The following is a 13,023-nucleotide window of genomic DNA, read 5'->3' as shown; positions in this document are numbered from 1 at the left end:
AAATTGAATAATTAACACATATAACACTTAATTATTGACATAAAAAATAACGTTAATAGTACGTGAATTATTGATGTAAACAGTATTAATAATTTATAGATATAGAGCGAGAGAAAGACATTCCACGTAACGTTAGTACGAGCCTGAGACTGATCACGTGTTCAATGACGTATCACGCACGCGCATGATAATCCGGAGCGATTTGTCCATCCAATTCGCAGCATTAAACGGAAAAAGAAGAATTGATTTGCAAGGACTGCATGAGTCAACTCACATCATTTACTCGCATCCGCTGCCAACCGCGGGCTCCAATCACCAGCAGCATTCTATATTTATTTATAGTAATTTATTTACTGAAGGCCCAGGGTATATATATGTATACATACGACACATCGAAAAATGTATAGCAAATTATAGTAAATCATCATGTTATTGTATCGTAATCTTTAATGGTGAAATTTATATAAGTCCATTGTATAATAAATTTTGTATTACGTACACGTATTATTATTATATACAATCAATCAATTTATTATTATATTATATTATCAATTTATTATAATAATAATGTCGAAGATACAATATTTTTGATGTAGGAAGGCTCATTTCTCGAGCCCGTTCTTTTTAATTAATGCCAGTATTAAGGTACTATGTATTATGCAAACTCAGTATTATGCAAACATCAAGTAACAGAAGCAGCAACTAATCAACGAGGCGATTTTTATAGTGGCGTAAAAAATATTGTTATGCAAGTTTGTATGGATATATCCTAATGCCTATTGCACACTGGACGCGATGAACGATGAGCGATGAGCAATGTCCAATGAGTGCTTTGCTTTGCATCATCGTTTCGCACCAATCAATTGGACAATCAAAATAATTAATGTAGAAATCTGAAGTACAATAAGCAATACTGCAAGAATTTTGATATTCTATAAGTAACTAGCTTAATTTAAGCATTTTATACATAATTATTTTGATAGTTCAACAAAATTAAAAATTAAGATCACTTTTAATTCTTGAGAAAGGAGCATGATGACATTGGCTACGTTCAGTTCCAGATCTAAAATGCTGATTGGATGATTTAAAAGAACCAATAGTAGCGCTCACTCAATTGTCCACTGTTGAGTCCACTGACCTAATTTCCATCGAAGGTTTGAACTGGATCAGAAAAATTTACGAATACCAAGCATCAATTTTGATCACGTGACCTGTTTTGCCGCTCGAATCGAGCGTCGAGTGTCAGCATGAAAATGCAGCCTAAGAATCACCCAACTACAGTCGAATTCCCCTGTTACAGTCGAACGACAGAGGAATGCTCAACTGTAATTGGTTCTTACATTCTGATCCATTTAAACTCTCGATGGAAATTAGGCCATTTCCATGTTCATTACACGTAAATTTTGATTTTGCTGCTAGCAGTCCAGATTTCTACAGTCAAAGTTTGAAAACCGAGAATGTCTGACGCGCTGCGCGCTAGTCTTTTTAACGCAGGCAGCTAAGCACAAAAATAAAGAAAAAACCCTAGCCTGCCTTCTCTGGGGAAAGATGGCTGGTAATGCTCCGCATCGCCGAGCCACGTGACTCAGCAGGCGCGCGCGGCGATTGGTCGGTTATGCGTCATTTAAACCGGCGAGCCGTTGGCGTTGCACGTCTTTCGTGACCGTGAGTGCTAGGCGGTTTGAATTGAACAGAAGTACGGTGAGCAGCGAATTCAGTGGGTGTTCCTACGGTACGGTAGCGTGTCGCGCTCACGGCTGTTCACTCTTCTTTTGCTCCTTCCCGTCACATCCTCACCGCGGTTCTTTTTCTCACGGACACGGAAGATCGAGAATAGAATTGAGAACCGATCGGGCATAACGTAAAGCAGTGCGCATCGGTCATTGAAGTATACGATAAACGCGCGAATCTCTGCCGGCCGGTATTGCCGATAACGTGATTTTGGGGGGACAAAAGCGCAGGTTGGGACCGACGACACGACAGCGGCCACGGCGTAGCAGCGACAAAACGTGTCTGTCTGATAACCACACACGGCATCATCGAATAATATCATCACGTTCGACGGTGATACGACAGCGGGTTTGTTCACCACTGTGATTACATCGGTTGCATGATGTCGAATGAGGAGGAGAACACTATACCGAACGTGATATATGACAAGAACACCGGCAAGAGTTACATTAAGGGCCGGTTCTTTGGGAAGGTAATGAACGATCGTTGCGTCCTTGAGCTGCCTTCGCCTTGACCTTTCTCAGTCATGATAGCATTACATTTGTGCGTTTTTGTTGTACGACTTCAAACCCGTTGATTGGCTGTAAGATGGAGATTGGAGGACCTCTCTGTCTTGCAGTTAACAGACTTTAAAAAATTTCTATTATAAAAAATGCACAAATGTTATCTTATCCATCGCGCTATCGCATTCCTCGCGATTTTCGCAATGCGTGTGTATATATATATGTATATATATATATATGTGTGTATATACACACACCATACACACATGCACACATATATGTATGTGTAAACACGATCCTCCGGCGTTCGACACTTGTTGCACTGATGCCGAGGATGCGAGACTTGAGATGATTCGTAATTGCAAGAGAAGCCATAACATTTGGGAAAGATTATTTCAGCTTCCCTTTAGGAACTCTATATTTGTATTGAAAGTGATACTCTAACTTGAGTTCATTTCTACCAATTCAGGTTACTTTTTAGAGGAGACATAGCTGACACAAACGTCGTTCTGTCTTTTTTGGCATTCAATAAATAACATAGATAAGATATATTTGTTTCCTAAAAGGAAAGCAGCTTCATGTTAGTCACTTTAATTTATCTATTTTTTTTTATCTCTTTCTAGTATTAGAAAAGAAATGAAGAGTATAAGTCTAGCTTTTAAACTAAGATTAATTATTATCTTTGTAGAGATTGACATCACAAAATTGAAGAAGTTCTATGGAAGAAGATTACTTAATTATATTTTTTTATCATGTGTACTTAAATATTTTCTATTTCTACCAATTTAGATTAATTTTAATCTTTTAGTTTAACTTATCTCTTTGTAATTCTTAGCAGGGAATGGAAAGTTATTTTTTAAAAATAACAAATTACAGTTATTTCCATTCCCTAATTCCTAGAACAGTAAAAAGTTAAACCCAAATTAAAATTAATTTACATTGATAAAAATGAATATTAGAGAACTGAGGAAATTTTATGAAGGATTACTTAAACACTTTTCTTATTAAAAATGTTATATATATATACATATATATATATATATATATTAGGTGTTGGAATTAATTCGTAGCGTTTTACAAGTGATGGGAAGTACTTTCATTAATGTATTTTTTAATGCTCATGTGAAATAAATAACATTCTTTCATTAAAAACGCTACGAATTAATTCCAACACCTAATATATATATATAATTTTATATATTGTACAAAATAAGATTAATGTCTGAAAGATAAAAAAATTAAAATGGGACTAGATTGTTATATATAGAGTAGATATAATGTTATAATTTATACATATTTATACATATATAGGGTATTTGAAAATTAGTGATAAGTCTTTCGCACAAGAGCAGAATGAACTAAACTTAGAAGAAAAGTCCTCTATTTTACAATTATTGCAATGATTAACGAGTTATTAACTCAAGAGTCGCAATCTCTTGTGTAATTTCTTTTTTTGATTTCATATTAGATATAGAATATACATATATATATATATATATATATGTTAAATTATACATGTATATTAAAATATGTGGCATAAGTGAATAAAATGTTATCTTATGAATTTCTTTGAGTTATAAATTTTTAAAAATAAACATTAAATATACATATATATGGATTACTCAGATCATTAAAATACAATTACGTGCAGAAAATTATTTTTATTAAAATATTAGTTAAATATTAAAATATTAGTTTAATTAAAATATTAGTTTTTTCTTTTAAAAAAGAAATTTGCTTTTTCCTTTTTTTATAATTTTTATAATTTTTTCTTTTTATTTTTCTTTCTTTTTGTAATTTTTATAATTTTTTTTTCTTTGTTTGATTTTATGTCTATTACTTTATAGGGTGGATTTGCAAAATGTTACGAAATCACAGAGTCAAAGTCTCACCAGGTATTCGCGGGGAAAATCGTGCCAATGTCACTGATGGCGAAACACAATCAAAGAGAGAAAATGACACAAGAGATTGCGATTCACCAGAGCTTGAATCACAGGCACATCGTTGGCTTTCACGGCTTCTTCGACGATAACAAAAATATTTACATCATCCTGGAACTCTGTCGCAAGAGGGTAATCATTTATAACAATATCTACTTTGCGAATATCAAGTGCCGATTATGACAGTCTTATAATTGTTTAATATTATAGTCGATGATGGAACTGCACAAGCGCAGGAAAGCGCTGTCGGAATGCGAAACACGATACTTTATGAAGCAAATTTTAGATGGAGTTTTTTATCTGCATCAGAACAAAATAATTCACAGGGATTTAAAATTAGGCAATTTGTTTTTGAATGACGATTTGCAAGTCAAGATTGGTGATTTCGGATTGGCGGCCAAATTAGTGCACGACGGTGAACGGAAAAAGTAATTATTATTTAAATACATCAGTTATGATAAATGTGTCATTTTCTCTATTCATCGCTATAAACAATTTTATTAATGCTAAATTTGAAGAAATTAAATTATATTTTATTTGTAAGTTTTATTTTATTATTTTTTATATGTTTAAATTCAATTATTTTGTTAATTAAATGAATATTAGTAAATTACTAATATTCTTACACTCAAACAGGTGTAGTAAAAAGAAATCCATTATTTTTCCAATAGATGACTTTAGTAATCTGTATCACGCGTAGACGAGATACAGATTACTAAAGTCTATTCTATTGGAAAAATAATGGATTTCTTTTTACTACACCTAATATTTTGATGAGATTTTTACTTTGCTAAAAATAAATTAATTTCGTCATAATTACACAAAATTTTATTATATGATTTGATTGGTGAATCTTTTAACAGAACTGTCTGTGGTACTCCGAATTACATTGCTCCAGAAGTGCTCACGAAAATTGGGCATTCTTACGAAGCTGACATATGGAGTATTGGTTGCATAATGTATACTCTACTTGTGGGCAAGCCACCTTTCGAGACGTCAAGCCTAAAGGAGACGTATTCAAGAATTAAACAAGTGCAGTACAAGACACCGCAACACATTAGTAAACCTGCCATGAATATGGTGGCGAACATGTTACAACTGAATCCTTCAAAACGTCCATCCGTCGCTAGACTAATGAGAGACACATTCTTTACTTCTGGTAAGACATCAGTGTTTCAATTAAAATATAATTATTTAATGTGTTTTTGTAATGTAATTTTGTCAATTATGTAACAGGCCTTAATGATGTGTTTGTGTGATAACATAAATTATATTATTTTTTATTGTAACGCTAATTTTCTGTAATTTAAGTTGTTAGTAATAATTAGACAGGAGCCATAAAAGCCAACGTAAAATATTTTTTACGTACATAACTTTACAATTTCATATTTTATAATAATAACATAGACTTAAGTATTTAAAAAAAGTCATCAATATTTAAAATTAAAATTTAAAAAAATACTTTATTTAAATATTGTTATTTCTGTTTGGTGTTTGTATTATTTCTGTTTTATTACTTGCTGACAAAGTAAATTTGAAGAATTTTTGATAATCATGATTATAATATATACAGGACTTATTTTGTGTTTCCTAAAAACATCATGGTTATCAATTTAAAAGAATTTCCGTTATTTGCGATTACAATATGGCTGACATTCAAATGAGATTTGATACGTATGTGATAGGAGTGCAATAATGACAAAAATTGAGATAATAATGATATGTGAAGATTTGTAATAGTCAATTTCTAAAGAATTAAATTGACAAGGATGTAAGCACATGTGTTAATATAGGATACAAAATTGTAAAATTGATTATGCAAAAAATATCTTTGTTGATTTTTTTATGCTCTAATTATTATTGATTTAATTATAAAGCTTTTGTCATTTCTATTAAGTCATTACTTTAAATTGATTTAAATTAGATTGGAGAAATTTAAGTTGATTTCTGTCAAATTTCTTTTAATTTCTCTCTTGTTAGAGCAAATTGCAATATTGAATAATTTTTTAATTTTCTTTCTTATTATTTGCCAATGAAAATAAAATAAAATAAATTTTCTTATTTAAAAATTGCAGGATACATGCCAACGAGTTTGCCGCTTTCATGCCTAACAATGGCACCACGTTTGGATATGCTCGAGTCACACTGCAATCGTAGACCACTTGGTGAGATGAACCTCAACGGTTACACGGAGCAAGAGATCCTTTCTTGCCGAGTGCCAAACAGTCCATCACGAAAAGCTAAGCTTAATGAAATCACTGAGCCACAGAGAGTCAATCTTGATATCAGGACGATGCTTCAGACGTTGAAAGAACAGATAGGCATCGTGTTGAAAAGTAAACCTGCTAGGGAGACAATTTCTTCAGCAGGTATGTTAAAAAATTTTATAGCTTGTTATATTATAGCTTAATATAATAATTTTTGACAAAATAGAAATAATAAATAATAAATAATAAATAAATTATTTTAAAATAATAAATATCTGTAATAATATTCAACGTGCATACTTTTCTCAACGTTTTTAATGGGAAAAATCATAAAAAATTTATATCTAAAAATCTTGTATATTTCGTAATTTTAACTATAGTTCGAAATTATTATAAAAAAGTAATTATTTTAATATTGTATTATTACATTTTGTCTATTTTGCTTTAACAATGTCTCATCTCAGTTGTTATTGAGCATTTCTAATGAAAAGACTTAATATACTTTTATTCCTGTACGATCAATTATTATGATTATGGATAAATTTATATTTAAAAATAATATTACAACGCACACTTTAATGATAGAAAATATTCAAACTTATTATATGCACAAATTACGGATATACATAAATATCTATAAACTTATTTTACATTTTTTAATGGAATATTACAATGCAAATAATGACTGAAATTGAATATAGTTCTCATATTCAGTTATTGTATTTAAAATATAAAATTATTATAAAAATCTTTGAAAATTTGCAGACGAATTGACTGATCCGGCAGCGCAACCTGTGATTTGGATCAGCAAGTGGGTGGACTACTCGGATAAGTATGGTTTCGGATATCAATTGTCTGATGATAGCGTCGGCGTGATGTACAACGACGGCACGCGGTTGATTATGATGGCGAATGGTTACAATATTCATTATATCAATCGCGAGGGCGATGAGTTGTACTACACGGTTAAGGATTGTCCCATCAATCTCGAAAAGAAAATGAAACTGATGAATTTCTTTATGAAATACATGAATGAGCACCTGATGAAGGCGGGTGGCTCTATCGCAGTGAAACAGAGTGACTCTCTCTCTAGAATACCTTATATACATCAGTGGTTTAGAACTCAGACAGCCGTGGTAATGCAACTGACTAATGGCACAGTGCAAGTAAGTGTTAATTAATCGATTATCTTTAAATATCTACATGTGTATGTATACATATACATGCAGATATTTAAAGATAATCGATTAAAAAAATAAAAAGATAAAATAAAAATAATTATCAAATTATGAACGCATCAGATAACAACTATTGAGAGGATGATGACTATGTATGTATATATGTTTATTGTTCTCGAAATGAATTATAATCTCAACACTTTTACTCTAAACCTTTACTTTTTTTAATTTTTTCTAAAGCATGTTAGAGACGAGGATCAAACTCAAAACTTTGCAGATTAATCTTAACATGGAGTCACTCTCTATATATAGTTATTATTATTATCTGATGCACTTATTAAAAGTAATATAATGTGATAATTTATTTTTATCTTATTTTTATGTTTTCTAAATTTTTCATAATTTTCATTTTTGTTTTAAAATAAAATGCATTATATTTTTCTTTATACAATTTAAAATAATTTATATATTTTTATCTATTTTAATATACTTTAAAATAAGAATGCTATTAAATGTAAATTATGTCTTCTTACCGAGAAGACTTGTTATTATTACCTTATAAATATTGTTATATGTATGTTGCTCTTGCTCCGAGATAAATAAAACTTCATTTACTTCTTAGATCAACTTCCTGGATCATGCAAAGATCATTATGTGTCCGTTGATGACGGCAGTTACCTATATCGATCACGACAAGAACTTCAAGACTTACAGATTCCAGACCATTCAGGAAAATGGTTGCTGTAAAGGATTGGCTGATAATCTATTGTACGCGTATGAGAAGATCAAATTGATGCTGCAGAATTCTCATGCCCGATAAAAATGATGATAAAAATCATCTATGCCACGGAAAAACGAGAAAGAAAGAAGAGAAATAGCAAGTGCCTTTCTTAGCACTATAAATTAAAGGAACGCGACATATATGTATTTATTTTCTGATAGCGCTGTTTTATAGCAAAAGAGAGAAAGAGACATTGATAAATAGAGAGAGAGAGAGAGAGAGAGAGAGAGAGAGAGAGAGAGAGAGAGAGAGAGAGAGAAACGGGCGAATGGAAGTCATGATCATGCATGATTTTTTGCCCAATTTTTATACAGACGTATAGAATTTTGCTAGGCGATCTTTTTTCTTTCTTTTTTTAATCATTTACGAAAGAGAGAGGACCAATCGCGCAACCAAGGCTAAACATTTCGCGAGAAGACATCCGACATCCTACCGTTTTATTAGGTATGTCGCACATATTACTTAAAGTCGATTGATTGGATGTCTTTAATCTTCTGTCTATTTTCAACGACTGAAATCGCGATTTCTAAAATCTTAGTTAACTTCTACTAATATTTAGGATTCCAAATTGAAACTCTCTTATTCATATATCCATCCGTATAGTAGAGTGCGGCCTATTGCCTTCAATTCATTAGGAATCTTTCGAGAGACTCATCGTTGATTCGCAACGACTGCCTAAAAAAATATTCTGCTCTGACTTTGCAAGTGAATTAAATTCAATCCAGAGATTTAGCACCGTATTTATCACAAAAGAAAGAAAAAAAAAAGGAACTGTGCGGTGCATGTAGGAATCGTGATTCAACTGTGAGTGGTGCAATCTAACGTCTGATTTCATTGTAATTGAGATGAGAGACCTGCAAAGGCTAGTCCTATGATTGATGCGGTGTTTATTCTTTACTTCCGAAGATTTGCTAAGAGCTTACATGCAGATTCGTTCGAAGCAGTGCGACTTGGATCATCGAGTAATTGATAATTTCTAAACAATAGTTAAATAATATATAAACGACGGTAAATTTAGGCGCGTTTATCAAAGATGTTCAAGATGAGACTTCCAAACGAATTTTGACTTGTTTATGGCTTTCAATGTTTCAGTTGTGATGTATCAATAATCGAAAGTATGTTAATCATTTCAAGGAATTTAGGAATGAATAACAAATGACAATTGAATAAATTACATCGTGATTATTTCCTTTTCATTATTTCATTTACAGACACTTCACATATTCAGTAAAATAATACATCGGTCAGTTTAGATCTATAAAAATATAGTTTTTATTACATATATAGAGAGATAATCGTTATTATTCATGCTCAATTCTCGCACGCAGTCGTATAAAGATAATTCCTATAAAATGAGTTTCGAAAATACTTTTTATGGAACATCTTCGATTCTTAATTTAAACTGCGTTGTTGCCAAAAAGGTAGAAATGCAATATTGTAATTTCTCAATATCTCTAAGCTGTTTTTTTTTCATATTTACTTTTCTTTTATTACAAAAAACAGAGATTCTGGGAAATTCTAACATTGTACCACTACCTTTTCGGCAACAACGCGTAGCTTAAATTAACAATTGAAGATGATCTATAAATAATTTTCGAAACTCATTTTGTAGGAATTACCTTTATACGAGTGTGTGCAAGAACATGAATAATAGATTATCTCTGTGTTTGTTAAAATTCGCTAAGATCAGATAACGTACTATAAATAGTGATTAATTCGTTTAGAAGTTTCGTAGAAGCGAAAAAGAAATGTGAAAAAAAAATGGATTAATTTACTATTTCTGTCAAAAAATTCATCGAGTGATTTGTGATTTTCCGCATTGCTTCGATCGGTTAGAGAACGTTTGGAAGAGTCAATTATATCGAGCCACTTTGTATATGAAGATTATTCTGTCTGATAAAAATAATTATACGAAGACTATATCTTTTTATAGACTTAAACTGACCAATGTATTAATTATCGTATATAAATCGATGCGCGCATAAATGCGATGTACTGTAAGATTTTCACTTGTAATATTAAGTTGTTATAGATGATAATTCCGTTTTTATAAGATTATTGTAACATTGAGTCAGCGCACGCGCGTTACGAGAGTTTCTGTATCTTTCTCAGCATTGCGCGATCTTGAATTTGATCTAAAATTAATTAATATAATTGAATGACAGGTTTAACGATTATAAAAGGTCTATATGAACGAGACTCCAAGGCGATTGAGGAATTAAAAAAAAATCCAGTTCCGAATATTTGCGGATCTTAAGGCATAAAGTGTTGATCGGAGTAGCCGGGATTTAAGGGTTTCCTAGATAATAAGTTGATAATTTAATGGCCAAGATTCAGTTTCACAATTCACCGTTAACTATTAACCAAATTCTAGAATTCGAAAGAGATGAGGAATAAAATTGTGAAACTGGACCTAAGGACGGAATCAATAGACGTTGCTCAAGCTTCGAGAGTTGGCTAGTGATCTCATGCTTAAGATGTTATCAGACAATCAGATAGTCGTATTAGCCTTCTAGACATTACTTGAGACGGTTTTGAAATTAAGAACGAACTGTGCGTGCCGGCCTAAGAGGTCAAAAGATCATTGAACGTGAGATCGTAGTCTATTTCGTATCAAGAAAGCGACAGAAACTTTCGTGAGAATTTCCAATTCTTAAAAAGGGACTGAACGAGAAGAGAGGAATACAGTTATCTTCGTGTAACGAAATTAATCCAAGTATAATAACGAAAACAACAATAATAATCATTAAGTGCCACTTGGAAAAAACAATGTTAACTTAGCAAATGACATTACGTTATGTTAAGTTCAGGTATACAAAAATGCGTCTTGGGCGAGGGACAATTATAGAGATAATTAAATAATACATTAACAAATTAAGATAAGTAGATGTACATAAAAAAGAGTCGATAGATAGCGTGGTGAATGATGTGCTCATGAGCACGAATCAGTTTACGTTTAGACAAAAATTGTTAGAATAATATTTTTACGATGCATTAATATACATATATAACGCTGTTTTGGAAAGAATACGGTATAGAAATAAAACTATTTTTTCTTTTTTAAATGCAAGTCATCTTTTATGTGTGATGCTCTTGCGGCTGTCATGTTTGGTTCGTCAATTGAATGAAATTTAACGATTTCTGAATATTTCGTATTGAAATATTTAAAAATGACCGGAATTATCTCATTCGTCTGATATAATGATATACTAATCGTCGATAATAGGAGTTCTCCAATTAATCATTATTTATGAAAAGTTAAAAAGGAATTATTAAATTTTTTGAAAAAGTTCATACAAATAGACAACAAATTTTTTTTTCTGAAAATTTTACAATTTTGAAAAAAATCATCTTGTAAAAATGAGTTTTTACATAAGAAATTCGATGTCATTGTAAAAAAAGTCTTCACATCAATTTAAAAAACATTTTTAATCTTAGAAGATCTAAGAAAGTCTCTTAGAAAGTTTTTCAAATACTCTTTCGTTAATTTTTGTTCAATGATATTTTATCAAACTAGCTATACAGCGCTATAAAATAAAACAAAAATATTAACAAAATATAAATTTTCAATTTTAAGTAAGGAAACGTAGGAAAGAATATTGTATAAAAATAAAATTTTTCATGAAATAAGCGAGATGAGAGTACCAAGTGGAAACGCGGAAAAGAGGTAACAATACTCTCTAAATTTCGTGAAGTGAAAAAAAGTGAAAATTTGCCACTCTTGAACAAGAATGATAGTATTTTCACTCCTTTTTCAAGATTGACTCAATTATCAGTCTCTTCAAGTGAGATTTCACTCCACGAGGTTTAAAGAGTAAATTTGATACTTTCAAGTTTTTAAGTGTCAGGTGATTTAAACCTGTAATCCTAGGAGACGCATTCAAATTTCCACCCAAGCGTTTCCAAGGTATCATGTTATCCTTGTTTAACATTTGTGAATAAAAAAATAAAATAATACCGGATGCCTTTCGTTTCATGCAGTACTCATTATATGTTGTGTCGTTCATGATGCATCTTTTATCCTTGTTCTCCGAATGTTAAACGAAGATAAATCATACGTTATATGTAACAGAATATACTTCTAGATCGCGCGATTTTTTTAACGAACGCATGTTCTTCACCTTCTTTTACGCATGTGTAGATGTCCACTAGTCATATGACTTCTTAAACAGATTCGCATTTAAACAAAATGTAAAATATATTATGATTTTGTTTTTATTTTTATCTGTCTGATAATGAAAATTTTTTTAAGTTGTAATGAATAATATAACGAAATATTACTAAATTACATAATGAAATTTGTATCAGAGTTAACTCATTTTTAGCATTTTATTTTATTAAGATTTCATTATGATCTTAATAATTCAATATGATACGTTTTAAGATTATAAAGAATTTAGTAAAATAAAAATCAATGAACGCAACTATGAATTTAATATTGAGTTATTCATATTGCAGGGACTATTTTTTTATTATAATCCAGAGACTATTTAGGGCAATCCCATGGATTATTAAATAAACGCCTCATTATGTCTTACATACCTCTATTGAAATCAAATACATCTATTCAAATCCGTAATGTTTGGAACAGTTCTATTATTTTGCAAGATTGAAGTATTTCACAAAATATTATATTTATTAGCTTCGTCCGTACAAAAAAAAATCTCTTATTAAACAACATGC

At 31.0% G+C, this 13,023-nt stretch overlaps 1 protein-coding gene across 1 annotated transcript; it reads left to right on the top strand.

The window, feature by feature from the left end:
• Positions 1–1,630: 1,630 nt before the first annotated feature.
• polo (Serine/threonine-protein kinase polo) lies at positions 1,631–12,297 on the top strand. Its single transcript, XM_011068064.2, has 7 exons — positions 1,631–2,203; positions 4,082–4,306; positions 4,385–4,602; positions 5,038–5,333; positions 6,250–6,543; positions 7,147–7,547; positions 8,182–12,297. Exons 1-7 carry the CDS (start codon positions 2,111–2,113, stop codon positions 8,377–8,379), a joined length of 1,725 nt encoding a protein of 574 aa, XP_011066366.1. The 5' UTR covers positions 1,631–2,110; the 3' UTR covers positions 8,380–12,297.
• Positions 12,298–13,023: the final 726 nt, after the last annotated feature.

Source organism: Acromyrmex echinatior, chromosome 17 (genome assembly GCF_024713525.1).
Source record: "Acromyrmex echinatior isolate Ae372 chromosome 17, ASM2471352v2, whole genome shotgun sequence".
NCBI classification, from domain to species: domain Eukaryota; kingdom Metazoa; phylum Arthropoda; class Insecta; order Hymenoptera; family Formicidae; genus Acromyrmex; species Acromyrmex echinatior.
Note: the sequence above shows the minus strand (reverse complement) of the source record. Positions and strands in the feature narration are given on the sequence as shown.